Below are 24,550 nucleotides of genomic sequence, written 5' to 3'. Positions count from 1 at the left end.
CAACCGTTAAGGTTAATTCTTCAAACTCTATCAATCATTTTCCATTAGCCCGAATTTTTTTTTTTTAATGCGAATGCTCCAGTGGACACTGGCTGTCCAGTGGTCTATTATCTGTTCTTTACCAGCTTTTATCTGTTCCTATCAAATTGGCACCTATTTGCAAGAGGCACTTACTATGGTGGATTCTTTCAAACAATCTGCTTCTTGGCAGACTGTTTATACATACCTCCCCCACAACCACTGTGACCACGGATGCTTCTCAACTGGGGGGGGGGCATTTCAAGGGGAAGGTGGTCCAAGGCACATGGACTTCAGTAGAGGCCAGATTGCATATCAATGTTCTGGAGATGAGAGGGTCCTCCTAACGTTGCAAGCTTTTCAGGAAGTTCTTCCTTTAGGAACTATTGCAGTACACACAGACATGTCAGTAGTATAGTGCATCAACAAACAAGGAGGAATCTGATCACATTCTCTGTGTAGAGTGGCCATGAGGGTCTGGGAATGGGCGATATCTTCAGACCGATTTCTGATTGCAACTCATATACCGGGGAAGTCCAGTGTACTGGAAGACAAACTCAGCAGGTCCATTTTGACCACTCATGAGTGGTCCCTCAGTCCATCAGTAGTGAATTTTCAGTCGATGGGGCCATCCTACCTGTGATCTATTTGCGTCCCCACAGAACAAGAAGTGCAGGAGGTACTTTGCTCTGATCCCCCCTCCAGGAAAGTCCCCAAGGAATGCCCTAGATGTTCATCGTGTTACACTGCTGCAGTCATTACACTTGGGTTATCCTGCAGTCAGGCGGTTCCCCAGTCAGCCTGAGTTCCAAAGTCTTGGTCTGGCATCGGTTGCTGTCGCCTCCTCCCTGACGTCAGTGCGGCAGGGGTATAAAAGATGCAGCCGACGCCATTTTCTTCAGTCTTTCTTGCCGCGCGGTGCCCGAAGCAAAAGCAAGTTCGCAAGTGCCGGTCGGCCGACTCCAGAGATTTTCATTCCGAATCCAGAACCGAAGTCTTCTACAAAGCTAAGTACCCCGTTGGGGAAACTTTTTCTTGCCTCAGACCGATGTCAGTAAAAGTTAATAACTGTATTTCTTGTGGGAAGCAAAAATCTCATAAGGATTTCCATTCCTATTGTATCCCATGCCTAGGCCCTGACCACGACGTCACTGGTTGTCAGTTTTGTGTTAGGTTTAACAAGCGCACTATTAAACGTCGGTTTGATTTTGCCCGACATTATTTTGGCAGAAAATTCAATTACACCATGCCGTCGGAACTTCTGACGACCTGTATACATAAAAAGCGCAAATACAAGTACAGGCATCCAAGGCCCAAAACTGATGACGAAGCCTCTTCTAGGCCAGTCGCTGGTTCTCCGGTTTTCAGTGAGGTGCCTTCGCAGCCCCTGACGACCGCTTCTGCAGAACCACAGGCCACCTCGGACTCCCACGTGGAGATGGCTGAGCCAAGTCTAAGCCTCCTTTAAAAACAAAGAAACAAATACAGCATTCTCCAGGACAGGCCTCCATGCCTAAGAAACAAATGCTCAAAATGGCCGAAGACCTAATCACTCTGATCAGGGGTTCCCATCCCCCTCCTGATAAAAGGCCTAGACAGGATGCAGACTATGACTTATCCGACCAGGTGTCCATTTCTTCAGATTCATCCTCAGGCCTAGGATATTCTTTACCCCCTTATGAGGACTCTGATGCTAAGGAATCAATTCCTTCAGCCTCTCCGCCTGAGGACTACTCCTTTGGGGAAACCTTACATACCATGAGGGAGCATTTCCATTGGGAAGGCCAGGATTATTCAGAATCCAAGAAAAGGCTCAGAGACTTCCTTTTATTACCTCAACACAGACCCCTAGCTATTCCGCCAGTGTTAGACATTGTGGATGATGTGTATACTGAATCCAGCTTAAATTCTGATTCCTTACCTCCAGCCCCAGTTAAACCTGACAGATACTACAGAGTTCCAGACTCTCACAAATTGTTGCTGACCCTGAAACTATTTCTCAGGGACCCAAAGGAGTTGAGGCCTCATCAGCAAAGAATCCAGTTCCCTCGGACAGAGATGCCAGAGCATTAGCAAGATGGGGAAAGAAAGTCTATACGTCTGCAACTTTAGCAATGAGGGCCTTAATTGCCAATTTCATATGTTGAAATATCAGCAATTTTTGATGTCTCAGTTGAAACAAAAAATGCTTCCAGATTCAGATCCTCCTAATATTAAAGAAATGCAGGATTTATTGCTTGCTGCTCAACAAGTGGGAAAACCTACTTTGCAATGTGGTTTTGATTCTTTAGAGGCCTCCTGTAGAGCAGCAGTTACAGGCTCTGTAATTAGAAGACATGCTTGGTTAAAAGAACAAACGTTACCAGGTCATGTTAAAGCAAAATTATTGGATGCACCTTTGCAGCAGGATGTGTTATTTGGAGTTAAGGCAGAAGAGGTATTAAAGAAAATGGTGGATAAGGCAAAATCTATGCAAATGGTGAAGGATTTCTTACAGGTTCAGCCTCCTCGATTTAGCAGAAATTGGCCAACAAAGAATTGGCCCTTTCCAGTTACAGACAGACCTCAAAGGGGCAGATACAGACGTCCAAGAGGTAGAGGTCAACCACAATGTCCTTACAGGCCTCGACAATGGGGTGCTCCAGGCCAGAAAGAAGGGGAAGACAGGCCCCAACCATATAAAAAGCAGCCCCAATGACTTCTCACTACAGCTGCCAAACAACTCTCTCTTGGCAGCCCCCTTGGGAGGAAAACTGGCACTTTTCTATCACAATTGGCATATGATCACCAAAGACAAGTGGGTTCTCAACATTGTATCTCAAGGTTACAGGTTCCACTTTCACACTCTGCCAAGGTTAAAAGGAATGCCAAATCTGCCACAAAATCAATGGGCAGAGGCTCAAAAACAAATTACAGCACTCATAGACATGGGAGCTATTCAAAAGGTACCACCACAGGAACAAGGACAAGGATTTTACTCGAGACTCTTTCTGGTTCCCAGAAAAGACGAAGCCTGGAGGCCCATTCTGGATCTTTCTTCTCTAAACACTTACCTGGATGTTCCAAAATTCAAAATTTTGACACTACAGCAGCTTCTTCCCATGCTGGGCAAGAAAGCTTGGCTCGTGACCTTGGACCTCAAGAAGGCATACCTGCATGTCCCTATCGGACAAAACTGCAGAAGATACCACAGATTCATAGCTGGTTCAATGCACTATCAATTCTCTGTACTGCCCTTTGGCTTATCTACTGCGCCCAGGGTCTTCACAAAGTGCCTGGCACCAGTAATTGCATTTTGCAGACAGAAAGGAATTCAAATTTATCCGTACCTGGACAACTGCCTGATTCAAGCAGAGAGCAAGGACATTCTTCTACAGCATCTGGCATTTGTAAAAAAGTTATTAAGTTGCCTGGGGTACACAGTAAATGAAAAGAAATCAAAACTAGTGCCCTCACAAGAGATAATATTCCTGGGTGGCAGCTTGAACACAATGGCCCAGATGGCTTATCTCACGCCAGACAAGCAAGGACAATTGACTCAATACTTTTAATTGATGGCAACAAAGACCCAACTCCCTGCAAGAAAAATTCTGCAGGCCTTGGGTTACATGGCATCTTGCATACTACTAATTCCATATGCCAGACTGCATATGAGGAAACTGCAATGGTACCTAAAGAATGTATGGTCTCAACACTGTCAAAGTTTGGAAACAGTTATACCACTAATTCCTTGCCTTCAACAGGAGTTTAGATGGTGGGCTCAAGCTTGTCACCTCAACAAGGGACATCCTCTTACTCAACCCACAGCCAGGCAAACACTGACAACAGATGCATTGGATTACGCCTGGGGAGCACACATGGCAGGAAAATGTATTCAGGGCAAGTGGCCCGCAGAACAAAGGCATCTTCACATCAATCAAAAAGAGATGCTAGCTGTACAAAATGCCCTTATAGCTTTCAAGGACCTGCTACATCCAGGACAACTACTACTAAAGACAGACAACACCACAGTTATGTGGTACATAAACAAGCAAGGGGGCACTCACTCCTACCCCCTCAAGCCGTGACCTTGTGGAACACAGCTCTAAACTATCAAGTTCATCTGCAAGCACAATTCCTGCCAGGAGAGAAAAACACACTGGCAGATGACTTAAGCAGAAACATCATGGATCCCCACGAATGGCAATTGAATCGACAAATATTCAGAATGATAACACAGAAATGGTGGAGCCCGGGTATAGATCTGTTTGCATCCCCAATGAACTACCAGCTGCAGAAATTCTGCACAAGGTATTACGATCCACAAGCATGGAAAGTGGATGCCCTCTCTCATTCAGCTGGAAAAACCTACAAGTGTACGCTTTCCCACCACTACCTCTCCTTCCAAAGGTACTCATAAAAGCCAGACAAGAATAGCCAAAGATGATCCTGATTGCACCAGATTGGCCACGACAGCACTGGTACCCAGTCTTAAAGAACTTAGCACAAGGACCACCCTGGATTTTGCCGCAAATCCCACATCTACTGACTCAGCACAACAATCACATACTCCACAGCCAGCTAAATACCTTAAACCTAGCTGCATGGAAGATCCCTTAGTCAAGCAAGCAATGTCTCTCTCCAAAGCTGTTATGGCCGTCATTCTGGAGGCCAGACGGCCTAGTACCAGGAAACCTATTCAGATAAATGGAAGAGATTCTGTGCCTGGAACCAGGCTCACAGCCTTGACTCTCTTGTCCCAAACATTCCTCAGATACTACAATATTTAACTGAGATGCTGGACAAAGGCCTCTCCTTTTCATCCATCAAGATCCACGCCTCTGCCATCTCTGCTCATTACAACACGGATCCACCAATTTTCTCTAATCCTTTGCTAAAACAGTACCTTAGAGGGGCTAAAAACATAAGACCACCCCGTAGAGCACCTACTCCAACTTAGGACCTCAACTTTGTTTTGGAAAAATTAACTTTACCTCCTTTTGAGCCAGCTAACACAGCAGAATTAAAATATATCTCTTGGAAAGCTGCTCTGCTCCTGGCAATAACATCAGCACGAAGAGTCTCAGAATTACAGGCACTAATGGCAGTGGAACCTTTCCTCATTTTCCACCAGGACAGGGTGTCTTTAAGAACTAACCCTACGTTTATGCCAAAGGTGGTATCAAGTGTGGCTCTAAACCAAACTATTCACTTGCCAGCTTTTTATCCAAAATCACAGAATAAAGGGGAGAGACTACTGCATTCTCTGGACATTCACAGGCAGTTACGCTTCTACTTGGACAAAACCAAAGCTTTCAGAAAATCTGACCAATTATTGGTAGCATATGCTGCAGGAGCACAGGGAAAAGCCATTTCAAAACAGACTATTTCAAAATGGATAGGACATTGTATACGTTTTTGCTATACACACCATGGGAAACCTGTACATAGCAGCATTAGATCTCACTCCACTAGGGCAACAGCCACTTCAACTGCCTACCTCAGAGGAGTACCTACCAAGGATGTTCTGGAAGCAGCAACATGGAGTTCTGTGCATACCTTCACCAAGCATTACCATCTGCCTCTTTACTCTAAATCCAGAGCTGGCTTTGCCATTGCAGGGCCTTATAGCCACCCCTAATGTCTTATAGAACCAGCCTCCCTACCTCAGCTTTGGGATTCTACCCAAGTGTAATGACTGCAACAGTGTAGCATGATCATAGTACAGTTTTGTACCTACCATAAATGTAGATGTTCGAGTGTAGACACTGCTGCAGTCCAGGTTAACCTCCCTCCTTCCCCTCTTACTTGCTGATACGTACCTATGTCTTCTACCCTTTACTATGTATGGGGAGTATTTGCTGGTAACTGAAAGTTGTTTGCTTTTCTTATGTATGTTTTATTAGCAATTCAAATTGCCTACCTATTTGGGGGCACCTGACATCTGGGGCAAGAAAAACTGAAGAAAATGGCATCTGCTGCATCTTTTATACCCCTGCTGCACTGACGTCAGGGAGGAGGCGACAGCAACCGACGCCAGACCAAGACTTTAGAACTCAGGCTGACTGGGGAACCGCCTGACGGCAGGATAACCCAATTGTAATGACTGCAGCAGTGTCTACACTCGAACATCTACATTTATGGTAGGTACAAAACTGTACTTTCACGATTGGCCCTCTGGTCTTTTTTATGCTTATAGCCCCCGTTACTGCTGATCCCGAAGTTTCTGTGGAAAGCAAAAAGGTTGAAGATCTCAGTAATCCTCATTGTCCCCTACTGGCCTCATCAAGTAGGGTTCCCTTTTCCCTGGTCTCACCTAAAATGTCCTTCATGGATACTGGAACCCAGACAAGGATCCCTTTTTTCATCCATTGGGAGGCCTGCATCAGAATGTAGCCAGTCTTAAACTTATTGCTTGGTTTCTCCAATTGCAATGATTATTAAAAGGTCCAAGCTGTCTTCCCTTGTTTGTGGTATAGTTTTGGCTTTTCAGAAAGCTTCAATAAGAAGGTATACAAAAGCAAATGGAAAAAGTTTGCCATTTGGGCCTCTAAAGAGAATATTGATCCTTTCTCAGCTTCAGTTTCAACCATCCTTCTTTTTATCACTTCCCATTTCAAGGAAGGGGATAGTTTTTCCACAGTCAAGCTTCAGCTGGCAGCCATATCCAATTTTCACGCTGGAGAGTCTTCTGGACCCCTGTCAGTGTCTAGATTATGCAAAGCATTTATGAAGAGTGTTTTCCTCCTCAGACCTCTAAGACCTGTCTCCCTCCTTGAGATCTCACTGTTATACTCCAAGATTTAACTCCAAAGCCTTTTGAACCAGTTAGTGATTATGACATGAAGTAACTTTCTTGGAAAACTGTCTTTTTGGTGGCCATTTCATCAGCTAAAAGAATCTCAGAGATTCTGGCTCTTTGATCCAAACCACCGTTTATCATTTTTCACAAAGGTAGAGTTTCCCTTCATACTAATTTTTCCATCATGCCCAAAGTAGCTATGAAGTCTAACATTAATCACTCGATCCAACTGCCAGTCTTATTTCCAAATTTCCCCAATAAAGGCGAGAATTTGTTACACTTTCTTGATGTTCACAGACAGTTGCATTTTTATCTTCACAGAACAAAACAATGTAGAAAATCTGATTAGTTGTTTGTGTCCTTTTCCCTTAACCATCTAGGCCTTGCCATATCCAAAGTTACACTGGCTAAATGGATTACAGACTGTAAATCTTACATTTCTTCCAGCTGTGGCCTTAAAGTGCATTGTCCTCCAAAAAGCATTCTACCAAATCTATGGCTGCTTCAGCTGCTTTTTTTCCTCTAGAGATTCCATCAACCATATTTGTTCAGAAGCCACTTGGTCAAAATCTCATACATTTGTGGCATATTACAGATTTGACATTGTGTCCAGAAGTAGAGCTTCCTTTAGTTTGACAGTGCTCTGGCATATCCTTCCTTGAGGATAAGGGTTATGTAGCTGAGGACTCTAACCCAGTTGTGAGAAAGAATGAAAAGGACATCAGATTTAGAAGTTATGTACTTACCATAACTTGGTATTTGTGTTGTCCATTCATTCTTCCTCACCTTCCCTCCCAGCCATCCCCCAACCTAGAGTTTCGTAGAGGATCTATGGAGTTTTTGTAGGGACACTGCTTTCCCTTTTTTGAACCTCAGGCTTTCCTCTTTTCTTTCCGTATCTTTCATTAAGCATCAAATTGTCTGCAGCAAACTAGGTCTGATGAGGCTGAGTACAGTATAGAGCATTATGTGTAGAGAGAGAGGAGATAAAGGTTGGAACCCAAGTCTGTAAAAATGTCGCCGAGTCAGATTTAAGACTGTGATCTGTAACTCAATCATGAGGAAAAATGAATGGACAGCACAGATACCAAGTTATGGTAAGTATATAACTTCTAATTTCTTCTTCAGCCATCTCTAAGAACCTCATCCTACAACCTTAGATAACAGTGCTTTCTCACTCTCCACCCACCAAAGCTTCTCAGACACTGGAGTCATACACTGCTGACATAAGTGACATCACTTCCTTCCCCAGTTTTAAGCATCTGATCAAGAATTTTTTGCAAACAAATGCTGTTTGCAAGTGCTTTTCTGCACAGATCATCTCTACAATTCCACTATGTGCCCTACCGCCCTACATTCACCTCATAAGTTAATGCTGAGACATCCATGTTGGATAAACTCTTACCTCTCACCTTTCTCTATCTTGTACCTTCCTCCATACTGCTTCTCTATCCCATTCTCCACCACTACCCTATCATAGCACCTGCCTCTCTTTTGTACTTCACTTCTTATTGTTCTACACTAGCTGCCTTATCATCCTGTCTGTCACTGTAGCCCAAAACAACATACAGTAACTCTGGAACTTTGGAAGTAGAATTGTATACACCTTGTTAGTAGATAAATTCCTACTTTGTCTTGTGCTATGGTGTTAAAGTATTTTTGCATGATGGATATTGCATTAAATAGACTACCTCAATGTTAAACAGACTTCTTTGATGATGATAGTGTTCTTCCATGCGTAATATTGTAAATGTTCTCTCTGTCTGTATCCTGAGCTTAGTCTGCTGTTACTTTGTGCTCACTTTTCCTGGGCTGAGCTTGAAAACAGCCCACCTGGATCTGAATGAATGAATGAATAAATAAAATATCAGAAAAAGGTAAAATGTACTGTTTGCATCTGGTGTTTTGGCTTTCACTGATTGCACTGAGAAAAACTTTACAGTGATCTACTTAAGACTGAACTACACATCTGAATTGTGTTGTAGTAGTTTGATATATGTTTCCCATTTTAAAAGCTGGCTTTACAGCTGTTACCCTCTGGGTAACTTTGTTCATTATGTTTTTTCACTTGATACTTTTTCTTATTGCAGAATGATTTTCTTTTTTGCAGTATTACAGAGCTGTCTCCACTTTCCTTCTGAATAACACTGTATCATTGTTCTATATCAGTTTATCAAGCAGTTCCTTCTGCTGTCCAAACGGCGTTCAGCACTTATCACTCAGTGTTTGAAGGACACAGAAAGTAACAGGCCATACTTTATGCCACGACTATACATCAACAGGAGGTTAGCTATGGAACATCGAGACAATCCATCCCTTGACCCCAGCTATAAAAACACTGTCTTCTCTCAGGTAAGGATTGTTGTTTATTAATGAGCTTCGTGAAGAAATGGATGCATTTGGGCTGACAACGTGTAACTCTGTACTAGTAAGCAAGTGTTGAAATCTGGTTATATGTTCTTGGAAGTCTGTTTTGCCTTCATGTACAGGTTTATGAACAGGTCTGCATTTGTGTATATTTTTATTTGTCTTTGTATTATTGCGCATATGCACATGCATCTGTCTGTATGTACCATTATGTAACATTTTGTGTGTGTGTATCTTAATTGTATTTCTATTTTGTTGCATATATTTTTCTATATGATTGTGCATGATTGCATAAGTACCAAATTTTCCTGTGTTTGATATATTTGTGCCTACTTGCAACTGTGTGTGCACGCGTGCACATGTGGCCACACACATGCACGTATGTACAGGCACACATATGTATGTGTATTTAATTATTTATTGGCATTTGATTACCAGGAAAGTTTGACTGGGTAGATACCCTTTTTTCTGTGGAAGCCCAGAGAGAAAAGCTACCAATTACAAAAAAAAAACTTTTTACAAACAGTAATTTTACAGTCTTCAAGAATAATACATAAACACCTAAAGTTTAAGTAATTATACCAAATTAGATATAATGTGAAAAGATTAGTAAAGAGTAGATAAAATGTATGACAATGATTTAATATTTAGAAAAAAAATGGCCACTTTATAGAGAAATTAAAAGTAAGTTGGTATAAGACAAACAGAAATTGCTATGTGAAGTGAGAGAAAAAAACAGGGCTATTGCATATTAAAGAATACAGTCAGGGGAGAGAAATTGATTGGAGTGAGGTTGTGTGAGAAGAAGGGAGAGTATTGAGGTGTAAGGTATGCATAGGTACTTGTTCATATAGGAACAGACACTGTCAATAAATAATGCCAAATAATGTCAAACTAGTCTCCTCCTTATTTCTAGACTTGTTTAAATTCTTTAACACCTTTTGTCACAGCAAAATTGTACTTCATCTGTCGTCACGAATTCTGTTCAGCCCACACTTCAGTGGTTCAAAAGTTACCTGTCCAATAGGTATTAGTAAAATGGCACTCCACCCTCTCTACATACCTCCCAATCACCACCAGTGTACCACAAGGCTCTATTCTTGGTCCTCTCTTCCTTAACATTTTCAGTAACACCCTCCACACATCAGGCCTCTCTAATGAAATATGTAGATGACTCCACACTTATAGTTTCATACTAGGCTAATTGCTCTTGTGGGCCATTTTAGGCCTAGCTAATTACCCCATGTAAGAATCAAACCCTGTACCTTGTGTCTGCAAGGTAAACACCTTAACCATTATGCCATCCTCCCATGCCTTATCTGTAACACATGTAATCAGTTTACCCAGTTTCAAGTCATCTGCATACAGACTGTAGAAATTTCATATGAAAAAGATGGATCTGAAACATACAGTCTAAACAAGTATCAGCTTTGGACATACGTCTGACAACTTGGTACATTTACAAAAAGTTATTCAACAAGTTTTTTCAGCCACTGAAACAGTTTGTGAGGAAAAGATAAACTTTTACCTCTGTCTTCAGTTTTCAGGGCCTGCTCTTTTGATTTTGAGGGCTATCATGTAAACATTTTACCTCAAAACTTTATACTCTTGTCAGAATATTGGATATTGATGTCTCTTGATAAGGCGGATACCTGCATGGCTTACAAATAGGACATGGCAAGTGTCATACAGCAGTTGGGCACGTGACATTTTTGGATACATTTAGGGTGTCCCACAGGACTCTGTCCAAAGCTGATACTTGTTTAGACTGTATGTTTCATATCCATCTTTTTCATATGAAATTTCTACAGTCTGTATGCAGATGACTTGAAACTGGGTAAACTGATTACATGTGTTACAGATAAGGCATGTATGCAAAGGAACTTGAATAAGTTGACCATTTGGACATAGGAGAATAATATGCTGATAAATACATCAAAATTAAGTATGTGATATTTGAGAGACATAAATTGAAAGCTGAATATTTAATACAGCATACAGTACAAGAAACTGTAGATTAATTTAAGGACCTTCATATATGGGTAGACCAGCTATGAGTGTTTTCTAAGCATATCAACCAGTTGGTTAATTATAGTTATAGAACTGGAAGTCGTTTAAAAAAATTATAAAGTCTAGGAAATCAGAAATGATGAAGTCATTGTTTGTTTGTTACATTAGATCTGAACTTGAGAATGGAATAAATATATGGTAACCTTATAATAAAACAAACATGAGTAAACTGAAAGAGTACAGCAGAAATATACCAAGGGAATCCCTGAATGTGAAAATTGAAGATGTTATGTAGTCCAATCTCACCTACATTCTTACCTGTGGGTTTGGAGCCGAACCTCGGCTCCGAGTCCGCCATACTCTAGCTCGAAGTCTTTCAATTGACTGGGCTAAGAAGGTATCCCATGCTGCACTGCTCCCTTTCCCCAGATCTCGTTTGCCGCTCATATAGCTCGGATGTGGCCTCACTCTTGGCTGTGGTTAAGTATCACTTTTGTCTTGACAGTTTTTTGCTTCAAAAAAAGCTATTTTCATAGCTGTGTGTTGTGTGTGTACTGGTCTAATATTTGGTGTAAATTTTTTTCGGGTATTGTCTCTTGTGGTGTCCCGCTAACTGTTTCCCTTATGGGCTAGGACCGTTTCAGTTAGAGGACTCAGCCCGCCCCCTCTCCTGTGTTGCTTGTTAGTGTTATTAGGTACTTATCCCTCAGGCTATGACCGTTTAAGTTGGAGGACCTAGTCCTTTCCTTGTGTTCCTGTTGAGACCGATTAAGTTAGAGGTCTTTTGTAATTGTCTGTTGGTTTTGCTTAGTTCCCACGCTTTATATATTAACTGTTGATCATTAACAGTTGGTGTTTTCTCTCATTATGTCTAAGGATACGAAAGAGCATAAGCCCTCAGGCTTTAACAAATGTACTAAATGTGGTTTATAAGATGTCTATCACTGATGGACACTCTGTTTGTGTTTATTGTCTGGGGGCTATTCACCTCCAGGAATCTTGTACATTTTGCCATGCATTTAGCCCGTGTGTTCTTCAGGAGAGGAAGAACAAACTAATTTTGAAAGGACTTTGAAACCCTCCTTCGAGGAGGATTTGGGAAGGGCTTCTAGCTTCAAGTCCTCTCCCTCTAAGAGTAAAACTTCTAAGGCAAAAAAGCGTTCTCCGGCTCCATCTGTATCCTCGGAGCCTCCGGAGAAAGTAGTGAAATCTACTGTGGCATCCTTGGCTCCACTGTCCTCGGAGCCGCAGGAAGTTAGTGTATTGACTGAATCTGCTTCAGCTCCAAGTCCCTTGGAGCCAATTGCGGAGGTGCTAGTTCGGAGCCGGTCTCTCCTCCTCGTAGGTCTCCTTCGGAGAGGAGATCTAGATCTCCTTCCTTATCTTCTAGGTCCTCCAGGACTCTTTCAGATGTGGATGTAGAGAGAGTGGTACAGAGACTGCTCCAGTCACCGGTACTGGCAAAATTGTTTTCGGCTCCGGAGCGTGTCACCCAGCCAGCATCGATACTTCCTCCTCTGATCAAATCCCAACTTTCGGAGCAGAAGTGGTCGGCGCCATCTGATGTCCCTAGGTCGGCTCCGCTGGCCCATCCTGGCTTATCGGCTCCGGCTTCAGCTCTGACCCCGTTGGCTCTGTTCACTGGGTCCAGGACTCATGGTTCCTCGGTCGGACCCGAGGGGGAGGCCTCAGGTCACTTTTCGGCTATTAGCCTCCCTCTCCGTGCTTCAGCGTGGGGAAGCCTGACCCTTGGTTCGGCTTCGGACCTTGTCCCTTCTGCTCTGAGGTCTTCCACGGCTGGTCGATCTTTGGAGCCGGGGGGGGGGGGGACAACTTTCGAGGCCATGCGGAGTGCACTGGCCAGGTCCTCAGCGACATCATTCGGCACTGACACTCTGTCCCCTCCAGCTCCGGTGCGGGTCTCTGATCGCCCTCTATCTTTCGACAGTGGAGACCCAAGGCCTCAGTATACCCTCATGAGTGGTCCCCATATTTGTGAGGGCCCCTCAGTGTTTTTGCCTAAGGAGCCACCCAGAAAAGGAACGTGCAAGAGGAAGCACATTGACTCCCAAGATGAGTCCCTCATGTCAGACACTACCTTGAGGAATTGGAGGGGTCCCCCATGTCATCCTCTGAGGATGTCTCTTTCTCCGACATCCTTGAAATTTTGAAGCAGAGGGGTGACTGGCCCTCCAAAGCCCCCTCTGAGGAGGAGTCGGTGTTCCAGAAGGCCTTTGGGGCTCAGCCCTCCACCTCCTGGGTGTCTCCACCCTTCGACGAATTTTTGGATCTGGTTTGTCGAAGGGTGTGGGAAACCCCTGACTCTGTGGAACCAGTCCCCAGGAGACCCAACAAATTCTTGTCCGCCCCCTCTGACAAAGAATTTCTATCCAAGGGAGTTCCTGTAGATGCCATGGTGGTGGCAGCGGCCACCAAGAAGGAACCGGCTGAGACTTCATCTACCGTCCATCTTCCTAACAAGGAGTCTAGGACCATGGACCGGTACGGGAAGCGTATGTTTTCTTCAGCGGCCTTTACTCTGCGGTCACTGAATTACTTCTCATTTTACACAGCTCCGAAGATATCTCTTGAAAGAGCTTGGAGATACTCTACAGGGTAACGTTTCTGATGCAGTGGCTCAGAAGGTCAACGCTCAGATGTCTAACCTCAACTCTATTGCTAACTCCTCCATGAGGCTGATCTCTTACGCAGCCGAAGGAGCGAATAGGGCAGCAAGTTCAGGAGTTGCTCTTAGGAGACACTCCTGGACGCGCCTCTGTAAGGTGAGGCCTTCAAGTCTACGTTCACCAATGCCCCGTTTGATGGTTCCTCCTTATTCAGAACCAAGGTGAAGGACACTCGCTAGGTGCGAGCAAGAGGTAAAAACTCTGTCTGCTGTGGGGAGTCCGTTTTTCCCTACCCTCTAGGCCTTATCCCAAGACCCAGAGGGGTGGGAAGATGTGGTTCAAAAAAATCGCAGAGGGTTTTTCATGACGCACAAGGTGAGTCCGCCTCCAGAGGCAGGGGAGGGGTGGTAATTCTGGTAGACGCCACCCTAGGAGGCCCGCGTAACCAGGGAGACCGCGATTCCTTTCGAGGCCCGACTGTGCATTTCCGGAGCCAGTCGGGGGGTCACATTTCACTATACCCAGAGGCCTGGCAAAGTATCACTCAGGACCAGTGGGTATTAAAAATAGTTTCCGGAGGATATCGCATTCCCTTGTCTTCAGCTCCCCCTCCGATCAAAAAAAATCCCAGATGTTCCACCCAATGAAAGGGATTCCGCAGCTTCAGAGGTTTTAAAGCTGCTAGAAAAACGAGCCATCCAGCATGTCCCCTCAGACCAGATTGAATTAGGGACTTACTCCAGATTCTTTTTGGTGCCGAAAAGGACAGGGGACCTGAGACCCATTTTGGATCTCAGCAGATTGAACACCCATGTGAAGAAGTCCAAGTTCCAATTGGTCACGTTGCAGTCTATTCTCCCATTGTTGGGAAAAGAAGTGTGGATGTTCTCCATCGACCTCAAGGATGCTTACTACCATATAAAGATGGACAGGGCATCCAGAAGTCATCTACGATTCCGGCTGGGAGCCAGTCATTTTCAGTTTCGTGCCCTGCCCTTTGGTCTCACCACAGCCCCCAGGGTGTTCACCAAATGCATGGCAGTGGTAACGGCTCACTTGAGACGTCAGGGATTCCAAATGTTTCCGAACCTGGACGACTGGCTCCTTTCTGCCACCACCAGTCATCTACTCCTACAAACCAGAGAAGCCACGATCAAACTGTGTCAACAATTAGGCATCACTCTAAATTGGGAAAAGTCTGCCTTGTTGCCCTCGCAGCGTGTCACCTTTATAGGTGCCGAGTTAGACACCGTGCTCATGAGGGCGTTTTTACCACTAGAAAGGATTCAAAGTTTACAACAGGAGATGCACGTGTTACTCCCTTTGAGAAGAGTGAAGGCAAGATTGATCCTCAAATTGTTGGGGACAATGGCTGCTACAATTATGCTGGTTCCTTTGGCAAGGCTACACATGAGGCTACTCTTTGCCCAGTGGTCTCTGCAACATCTTCCTCTTTCTCATCCCATAATAATCAGACAGGTGCAAGCAGGATATGCACTGGTGGCTTCACACCAGCAACCTTGACGTGGGAAAACCCTTCGATGTCCTTCATGGATGCATCTGCAGTCATAACAAGTGGGTTGTCCTGTCGTCAGGCAGCCCTGCAGTCGGCCGGATTCCAAAGTCCGGGTCCGGCTTCGGCTGATGTCGCACTCCACCCGACGTCATCTCTGTTGGTCTTCGGGTATAAAAGCATCAGCCGACGCCATTTTCCTCAGTCTTTCTTGCCGTGGCACCGAAGCAGAAGCTGTTCGCAAGTGCCGGTCGGTCGGATCCAGAGATTACTTCTACCGAATACTACTTCGAAGACTTCTAAAGCTAAGTACCACGTTGGGGACTCTTTCTTGCCTCAGCCGATGTCAGAAAAGTTAACAATTGTTTAACCTGTGGGAAACAAATACCTCATAAAGATTTCCACTCTTACTGTCTGCCTTGTTTAGGCCCAGCCCACGACGTAGCAGCCTGTTCGGCCTGTGCCTCTTTCAACCGGAACGCTTAGGCGTCGGTCGGAGTTTGCAGAACAGTTTTTCGGTTCTGATTTTGCGTGATTATGCCGCCGGATCCTCCGACTACCCAATCTACCAAAAACGCAAAGATAAAGACCGACAGTCCGCGGTTTCGGCCAAACCACGGTAAAGCAAACGCGAGTGTCTCGGTTTCGCGAAACCGAGAAAACTGATCAAAGTACAGCTGAACCTATTCTTACAACTGAGGCCCCTGCTACAACTCTTGAATCGACCTCAGAAGTTTTACCCACTACGGTGGTTGACTTATCAGACACCATCCCCTTGGATGTCTCTACCCCAGCACGTGGTGCTGCTAGGCCTCCAGCAGCCATGTCCATTAAGGCCTTCGCCAGGGCTAAAGCAGCCAAGACTACTAAAACAGTGCCTGTTAAACCCCCACATCCAGGCCCTCTTCTAGTTCTCAAATGCTTTTTGGCAGAAGATTTAATTTCTTTAATTAGAGGATCTCAATCTCACCCAGACAGGGCCTCTCAGCCCCAGAGAAGAGACCTAGGGCAGAGCCCCTGAGCCAGTGTCTTCTGATGATTCTGCTGATGAATCAGACATAACTGACCAGCCAGAGGCTCCTTCTCCAATTTTGAAGATTCTGATGCTGAAGAATCCATTCCAGCTGCTTCCCACCAGAAGAATTCTCCTTTGGGGAAACCTTGCATGCCATGAGAACAGTTCCAATGGCAGCAACAGGATTTTTCAGACTCCAGAAAAGACTTAGGACCTTTCTGCACCTCCCACAGCACAGACCCTTAGCTATACCTCCTGTTCTCTCTGTGGTGGATGATGCTTTCAATGATGTTTGCTCCGCTCCAGATTCTTTACCCCTAGCCCCTGCCAAACCAGACAGATTTTACAGGGTGCCAGATACTCATCAGCACCTTTACAAGGCCCCACTTGCAGACCCAGAAACTATATCGCAGGGTCCCAAGGCAGTAGCGACCACAGCTAAAACCCTATTCCTTCTGAAAGGGAAGCAAGGTCATTAGACAGATGGGGTAAAAAGGTCTACACTTCAGCTACTCTCTCAGCTAGAGCTTTAAACTGTCAGTTTCACATGATACAATACCAAGAGTTTATGCTTGATCAGTTAACTAAAAGCTAACCACTGATGAATCTCTTGATAAGAAATATGTATTAGAGATGGTAAATAACATACAACAGGTTAGCAACCATTCCTTAAAATGTGGCTATGATGCACTGGAGGCTTCATTTAGATCAGCCATGACAGGCACAGTGATAAGAAGGCATGCATGGCTAAAGGAACAAGCTTTACCGGATCATGTTAAAGCTAAGTTGCTAGATGCTCCTATGGACAAGACAAGTTTGTTTGGTACACCTGCCCAGCAGGTTATGAAGAAAATGGAAGAAAAGGCAAAATCTGTTCAAACTGTTAAAGATTTCTTGCAGGTTCAACCCCAAGGTTTAGCAGAAACTGGCCTGCCAAAATTGGTCCTTTCCTGACTCCACAAAATTTCAAAGGGGCAGGAATAGACGTTCCAGAGGCAGAAACCAATCCAGAGGAGGTGCCTACAGAGGACGACAGTGGCATGGTAACAACAGAGGCACAGACACAGCCACTGCCACTACATCAGCACAACCACAGTGACTTAATCCTAAATCCGCCTACCAGGAACAAATAGCAGCTCCTCTAGGCGGAAAGTTAACCTTATTTTCAAAGAACTGGCACTACATAACAAAAGACAAGTGGATTTTACAAACCATAGATCAAGGTTACCGGTTTCACTTCCACACTTTACCAGTCAAAAGAGGAATGCCAAATCTACCTCCAAATCAAAAACAGAGGCTCTACGCCAGATAATGGAGTTAGCAAACATGAGAGCTGTGGAAAGAGTGCCAACAGCAGAACAAGGAAAGGGTTCTATTCCAGACTATTCCTAGTTCCAAGAAAGGAAAAAGTTGGAGACCAATTCTCGACCTGTCCACCTTAAATACATACATCATTGTCCCAAAATTCAAAATGCTGACCCTACAGCAACTTCTTCCCATGCTGGGCAAGGAGTCTTGGCTGGTAACTCTAGATCTCAAGGAGGCATACCTGCACGCCCCCATTCGACCAATCTGGAGGAGATAGCTCAGATTTCTTGCAGGATCAGAGCACTATCAATTCTCAGCATTGCCCTTTGGCTTATCTACTGCCCAGAGTATTCACAAAATGCCTGGCATCAGTAATCACCATTGCAGACTACAGGAATTCAAATTTACCCATACCTGGACGACTGCCTGCTACAAGGGGACAACAAAAGCAAGCTGACAACAGATTTACAAAGGGTCATTTACTTGCTACAAGGACTGGGATACACAGTCAATTTACAAAAGTCAAGGCTGATACCATCCCAAACAAGGACATTCTTGGGCGGAATTGGACACAGTACAACAAATGGCATTCCTGACTACAGAAAAACAAAAAGAACTTCTCTTTACTTCTTGGCACTAACAAAACTGAACAAGTTAACAGCAAGAAAAGTTCTGCAGGCCTTGGGCTTCATGGCATCATGCATAATCTTGGTCCCATTTGCCAGACTACATATGAGGAAACTACAGTGGTACCTAAAGAATTTATGGTCCCAACACAGACACAGTCTAGAAACAGAAATCCCACTAATTCCATGCTTAAAACAGGAGTTCCTATGGTGGGCTTAGGCATGCCAGTCAAACCCAGGCCTACCCTTTCGCAGATGTCAACCAAGCCAGACCATCACAACAGACGCTTCAGACCTAGGATGGGGGGCCCACATGCTGGACAAATGCGCAAGGATTGTGGACACAGGATCAACTTCACCTGCACATCAATCTAAAAGAAATGCTGGTAGTAAAACTGGCAATCCAAAAGTTCAAACCATTTCTCAAAGAGGGCCAGTTGATGATAAGGACAGACAACACCACAGTCATGTGGTACATCAACAAACAGGGAGGCACTCATTCATACCCCCTATGCAGAATGACCTTGGAGCTGTGGACCCTGGCACTCAGCTACAGCATTCAGTTACAGGCAATATTTGTACCGGGGAAAGACAATACTCTAGCAGACATATTAAGCAGAACCACTTCGGATGCCCACGAATGGAAGCTGCACCGGACATCTTCAAGACCATCTCAAAGAAATGGGGAATGCCACAGATAGACCTATTCGCATCACCTCTCAATCACCAGCACAAAAAATTCTGCACAAGGACATTCCACCCACTAGCATGGAAAGTGGACTCACTCTCCTTCAACTGGAAAGGCCTAACAGCATATGCATTCCCACCTCTTCCTTTGATACACAAGGTACTACTAAAAATCAAGGAAGAAGGCCAGAGGATAATCCTGATAGAACCAAACAGGCGAAGACAACACTGGTACCCACTACTGAAGAGCATGTCTCGAACAATATGTGGCCAATACCCTGATGCCTTTGATGTTAACTCAGAACAACTACAGCATCATACATCCAAGCCTAAAACGCTGCAACTGACTGCATGGAACATCACATAGCAGCAGCTAATCCAGAACTTTCCCAAAGAGTTAAAGACATTATTCTTGAAGCACTCAGACCTTCAACAAGAAGGAACTATGCTGGAAAATGGAAAAGGTTTGTCATTTGGAGTAATGAAAGAGGAAAAGATGTGTCAAACATAGATATGCCTAACATTCTGGAGTATCTGGCGAACTTCTTCATTCAGGCCTGTCCTACTCCTCCATCAAGATACATGCATCACCTATTTCAGCAGAATACAGCTTTGCTCCACCTGTTTTTCAAGACTCCTTTGCTCAGGCAGTTCCTCAGAGGAATCAAGAATGTAAAACCTCCAAGGAAACCACCATTACCAGCTTGGGATTTAAACTTTGTGCTAGAAAAGTTGACACTATCACCCTTTGAACCAGCAGCAACAGCAGACCTACAACACCTGTCATGGAAAACTGCTTTCCTACTGGCAATTACTTCAGCAAGGAGGGTTTCAGAACTACAGGCCTTAATGGCAGTGCAACCCTTCCTAATCTTCCACCAAGATAGAGTGTCCATGAGGACTAATCCTACATTTATGCCCAAGGTGGTATCCAGAGTGTCTTTAAACCAGGCAATCCACCTACCTACCTTCTTTCCCAACCCACAAAACAGAGGGAAAGAATACTGCATACCTTGGATGTACATAGACAGCTACGCTACTACTTGGACAGAACAAAAAATAGCAGAAAGACTGACCAACTTTTGTAGCCTATGCAACAGGAAGGGAAGGAAAAGCTATTTCCAAACAGACAATCTCCAAATGGATAGGAAATTGCATACGATACTGTTACTCCTTCCATGGAAAACCAATTCCACAGAACATAAGACCTCATTCTACAAGGGCAACAGCCACTACCACAGCCTTCTTACGAGGAGTGGCAACCAAAGACATTATTGAGGCGGCTACTTGGACCTCCGTGCATACATTTGCCAAGCATTATAATTTGCCTCTATATTCCAGATCCCGAGCAGGGTTTGCCACTGCTGTACTGCAAGGGATACTAAACACACCATAATCTACTTTTATCCTCCTCCCTAGTTGGCTATGGTATTCTACCCATTGTTATGACTGCAGATGCATCCATGAAGGACATAGTACAGTTTTGTACCTACCATAAATGTAGATGTCCGAACTGGATAGCATCTGCAGTCAGGATTACCCTCCCTCCTTCCCCTCTGTGGTACTCCTAGGGTGTTTACCCTCCTAATAGCTAGCTGTTGGGGAGTCTTTATGGTGTATTTGTTTGTATATATGTACATATATGCTTATTGTTGTGTTTACCTCTATCTATTTGGAAACATTGGCATCTATCCAAATTTTAGCCTGCAAGAGGGCTACTGGCATCTGGGGCAAGAAACACTGAGGAAAATGGCGTCGGCTGATGCTTTTATACCCGAAGACCAACAGAGATGACGTCGGGTGGAGTGCGACATCAGCCGAAGCCGGACCCGGACTTTGGAATCCGGCCGACTGCAGGGCTGCCTGACGACAGGACAACCCACTTGTTATGACTGCAGATGCTATCCAGTTCGGACATCTACATTTATGGTAGGTACAAAACTGTACTTTCCGTCCCCTCCGGTCACCACAGTGACCATGAACGCTTCCCAGATGGGGTGGGGGGGGCATTATCTAGGCAGGACAGTCCAAGGCACGTGGCAGGAACATGAGATGCATCTGCATATCAATGTCCTGGAGATGAGAGCAGTGCTACTAGCATTGCAAGCACTTCAGAGCTTTCTTCCTCACGGGACAATTGCAATCCACACAGACAATATGTCGGTGGTATGGTATCTAAACAAGCAGGGTGGAACCAAGTTGTACCGCCTTTGCAGAGAGGTCATGCGAGTGTGGCAGTGGGTAGTGGCTTCCCAAAGTTTTCTTGTAGCAACGCACATTCCGGGGAAGCCCATTGTGATTGCCGACAGGTTGAGCAGAGCTATTCTGATGCCTCACGAGTGGTCCCTGAACAATCAGGTTGCAGAGCAGATTTTCCACAGGTGGGGTCAGCCTTGCTGCAACCTATTTGCCAGCCCCTTCAATACCAAATGCAGCAGCTACTTCACCCTTATCCCCCCTCAGGGGGAGTCAACCAGGGACGCTCTAGTTCATGATTGGCCCTCCGGTCTACTGTATGCCTTCCCACCTGTTCCTCTACTGACAAAGGTTATTCAGAAAGCGCAGTCTTTGGGAAGCAAAATGATTCTGATTGCTCCACATGGGCCTTGTCAAATTTGGTTCCCCTTTCTCCATCCTTACCTAGTGGATGCCCCCTGGATTCTGGACCCTCAACCAGATTTTCTGACTCGTATGTCAAGGCAGCTCCATCCCTCTCTTCAGACCCTTCGGTTGACAGCCTGGCTTCTCCACTTCCATCATTAGTCAGGCTTCATCATTTTTCGCCGGAAGTGGTTTGTATACTGTCTTCCTCCCATAAGCCTTCCACCAGAAAAATCTATTCCAGCAAATGGAAGAAATTTTCCATATGGGCACGTGCAAGACAAATTGATCCTTATACAGCTCTATGCTTTTCAACCAAGGATCAGCAGCCACAACTATTAAGGTCCAGTTGGCAGCTATTTCCACTTTTCATGTCGCTGATGAGCCTAGTCTCATAGCACATAGACTTTGTAAGGCATTCCTGAAGGGCACTATGCTGCTTCTTCCTCCAGTTTTTGAACCAGTTATGCCTTGGGACTTAAATTTTGTTCTACAATGTCTCACTTCACCCCCCTTTGAGCCTGCAGCCACTTGTGATTTAAAATATTTGACTTGGAAGACAATCTTTTTAGTAGCCATCACTTCAGCCAGACTTGTCTCGGAGCTTCAAGCATTATCAGTTAGACCACCTTACTTGATTTTTCATAAGGACAGAGTTTCTCTCAGACCAAACCCTTCCTTTCTACCGAAAGTGGCTTCCGTTAGTAATCTAAACCAATCCATTGAACTACCTGTATTCGTTCCAGAGTTCTCGAACAAGCAGAATTTAGATTTCATCAGCTGGATGTGCACAGACAATTACGATTCTATTTACATAGAACAAAGGATCTCAGAAAATCGGATCAGTTGTTTCTCATTTTCAGAAAACAGGATTGGGTCTCCTGCTTGTCTAGATGGATTTCCAGTTGTATTTCATTCATTTATGCTTCAGGTGGCAGGGATTTACCATTTCGAGTGAAGGCTCATTCTCCCCGATCTGTGTCTACATCTACAGCCTTTCAGGCCTGGTTGTCTATGGATGATATTTGTGCTGCGGCTACATGGGCATCTCCTCGCACCTTTGTTACTCACTACAAGTTAGCTTTGGTGTCCAGAGGCAGGTCTTCCTTTGGTTCCACAGTGCTCAGGAGTATTTTCCACTGAGCCTCCCAAAATTCGGGTGCTGGGGACGGCTGTCCCACAGGTAAGAATGTAGGCGAGACTGGACTTATATACTCACCATAACGTTCGATGTATGTAGTCCATCTCGCCTCACATTCTTACTTACCCCCCCTTCCCCCATCCTGGAGGACCTAGGGGTTAGGTATGGTTTCAAATTCCTTTCTGGTCAGTATGGTCTTCCTTCTCTATATGTTGTTGTCTGTGGAGGAGTGAATGATTAGCTCGCAACTAACAAGATCTGGGGAAAGGGAGCAGTGCAGCATGGGATACCTTCTTAACCCAGCTAATTGAAAGACTTCGAGCTAGAGTATGACTGAGTCGGAGCCGAGGTTCAGCTCCGAACCACGGGTAAGAATGTGAGGCGAGATGGACTACATACATCGAACGTTATGGTGAGTACATAACTTCTTGTTATTATGAAAGATTAAAATATCGGAACTTGTACAGTGTCTCATATTAAGAGAAGAGCTTATTCAGGTATATAGGGCATTTAGAGACAAGTACTTATAGGAATATTTGGGGTTATCAAAAAAGTAGTAGAGAATCATCAGACAATCTATGTAAAAGATTCTACAGGAATGAAAAGTATACTAATTGGTTCTCTGAGAGAGCAGCAGATGCATGGAATAGGCTACCAAATTACATTAAAGCAAGCACTAGTTTAGATATTTTTAAGAGCAACCTGGATACTTTTTATGTGAAAAACTGTTTTGGTATATTGGCAGGCTAGAAAGGCGTTCATGTCCTTGCTTGAAATTTTTGTATGTATGTTTGTACCAGCTCAACTAAGCTCCATTAGTTGTTTATCAGTTAGTTGTTTATCAGGCATTGTTTTCTTGTGGCAGTATGTCTTTGGCCCCAGTGTGGATTTCTTTATTTTTACTTTTGGGAGAAAGTGTTCTGCTTCTGCTTAACAGTTTTGTGAGGGGTATGTAGTATGCTTGATAGTAAAATATTTTGCCACATTAATTCTTTACTCAGAAGGTGTCACTGACTCTCCTAAGCTCTGTCATGCACTTGTCAGGCACCGTTTTTGGCTGACAGACTTTGCTCTGTCCTGTGGGTATTCCCTTCAGCAAGGAAAAGTGAAACCTTTCAATTAAAACATGTTACTCAGGGCTGGCGCGTTTGTGTTTGGTGGCTTTTATTAAGAATTTTTACATCTAATTTAATGTTGCTGTCAGGAGCCAAGATCAACTCTGTCAAGCTCCAGTCTGCTTGTCCGACACTTTTTGCAGTTGAAATTCTGGTATAGATCTCTTGAAAGTCATGTTTTGGAGGGAATTGTGCATCTTTTTCATTAAAACTGATGGCTAGGGCCTGGGTTTGATGTGTTTGGTGACTATTAAAAAAATTATGTATTTTTTTATTTCAAAGAAGAACCTGTCAGTCATGACGTAAGACTAGTTTTATTTCCTTGTCAGGCACCTGTTAATTAAGGCTGTGATATGAACCTAAGTCCCAGTAACTAGAGAAAAAGATTCAGTAGCTTAACAGGTAGCATACTTGCTTTTGGAGCAGAACACTGTGGGTTCTATTTCCACACAAGATGGTTTGATCAATTTCCATTACTGATATTGCAGTGCCGCATAAGTGGGGTGCTGCACTCTCGAGTGTGCCGTCTTTCAAATGAGACATTAAACCGAGGCCCCATCTGCCTGAGTGGGTGGTTATTCAGGTAGATGTAAAAAGGATTCCACAGCATTTAGAGAAAAGACTAGGGGTTGCTTTATATCTGTGTATGTGTATACACACACATATACACATATTGTGTGTGTGTGTGTGTGTGTGTGTGTGTGTGTGTGTATGTGAGTATATCTATATATGGGTCCCCTT

General features: G+C 44.3%; 1 protein-coding gene across 1 annotated transcript in view; it reads left to right on the top strand.

The window, feature by feature from the left end:
- HECTD3 (HECT domain E3 ubiquitin protein ligase 3) overlaps window positions 1-24,550 on the top strand; it is a 1,089,315-nt gene that overhangs the window by 407,009 nt on the left and 657,756 nt on the right. The window contains exon 11 of the mRNA XM_044085764.1: window positions 8,969-9,151. Coding sequence (XP_043941699.1) covers window positions 8,969-9,151 — 183 coding nt within the window. The remainder of the gene's footprint in view (window positions 1-8,968; window positions 9,152-24,550) is intronic.

This window comes from Protopterus annectens, chromosome 10.part0, assembly GCF_019279795.1.
Source record: "Protopterus annectens isolate FY-2018-M chromosome 10.part0, PAN1.0, whole genome shotgun sequence".
Taxonomy (NCBI): Eukaryota; Metazoa; Chordata; order Ceratodontiformes; family Protopteridae; genus Protopterus; species Protopterus annectens.
This window is presented reverse-complemented; position numbering and strand designations above follow the sequence as displayed.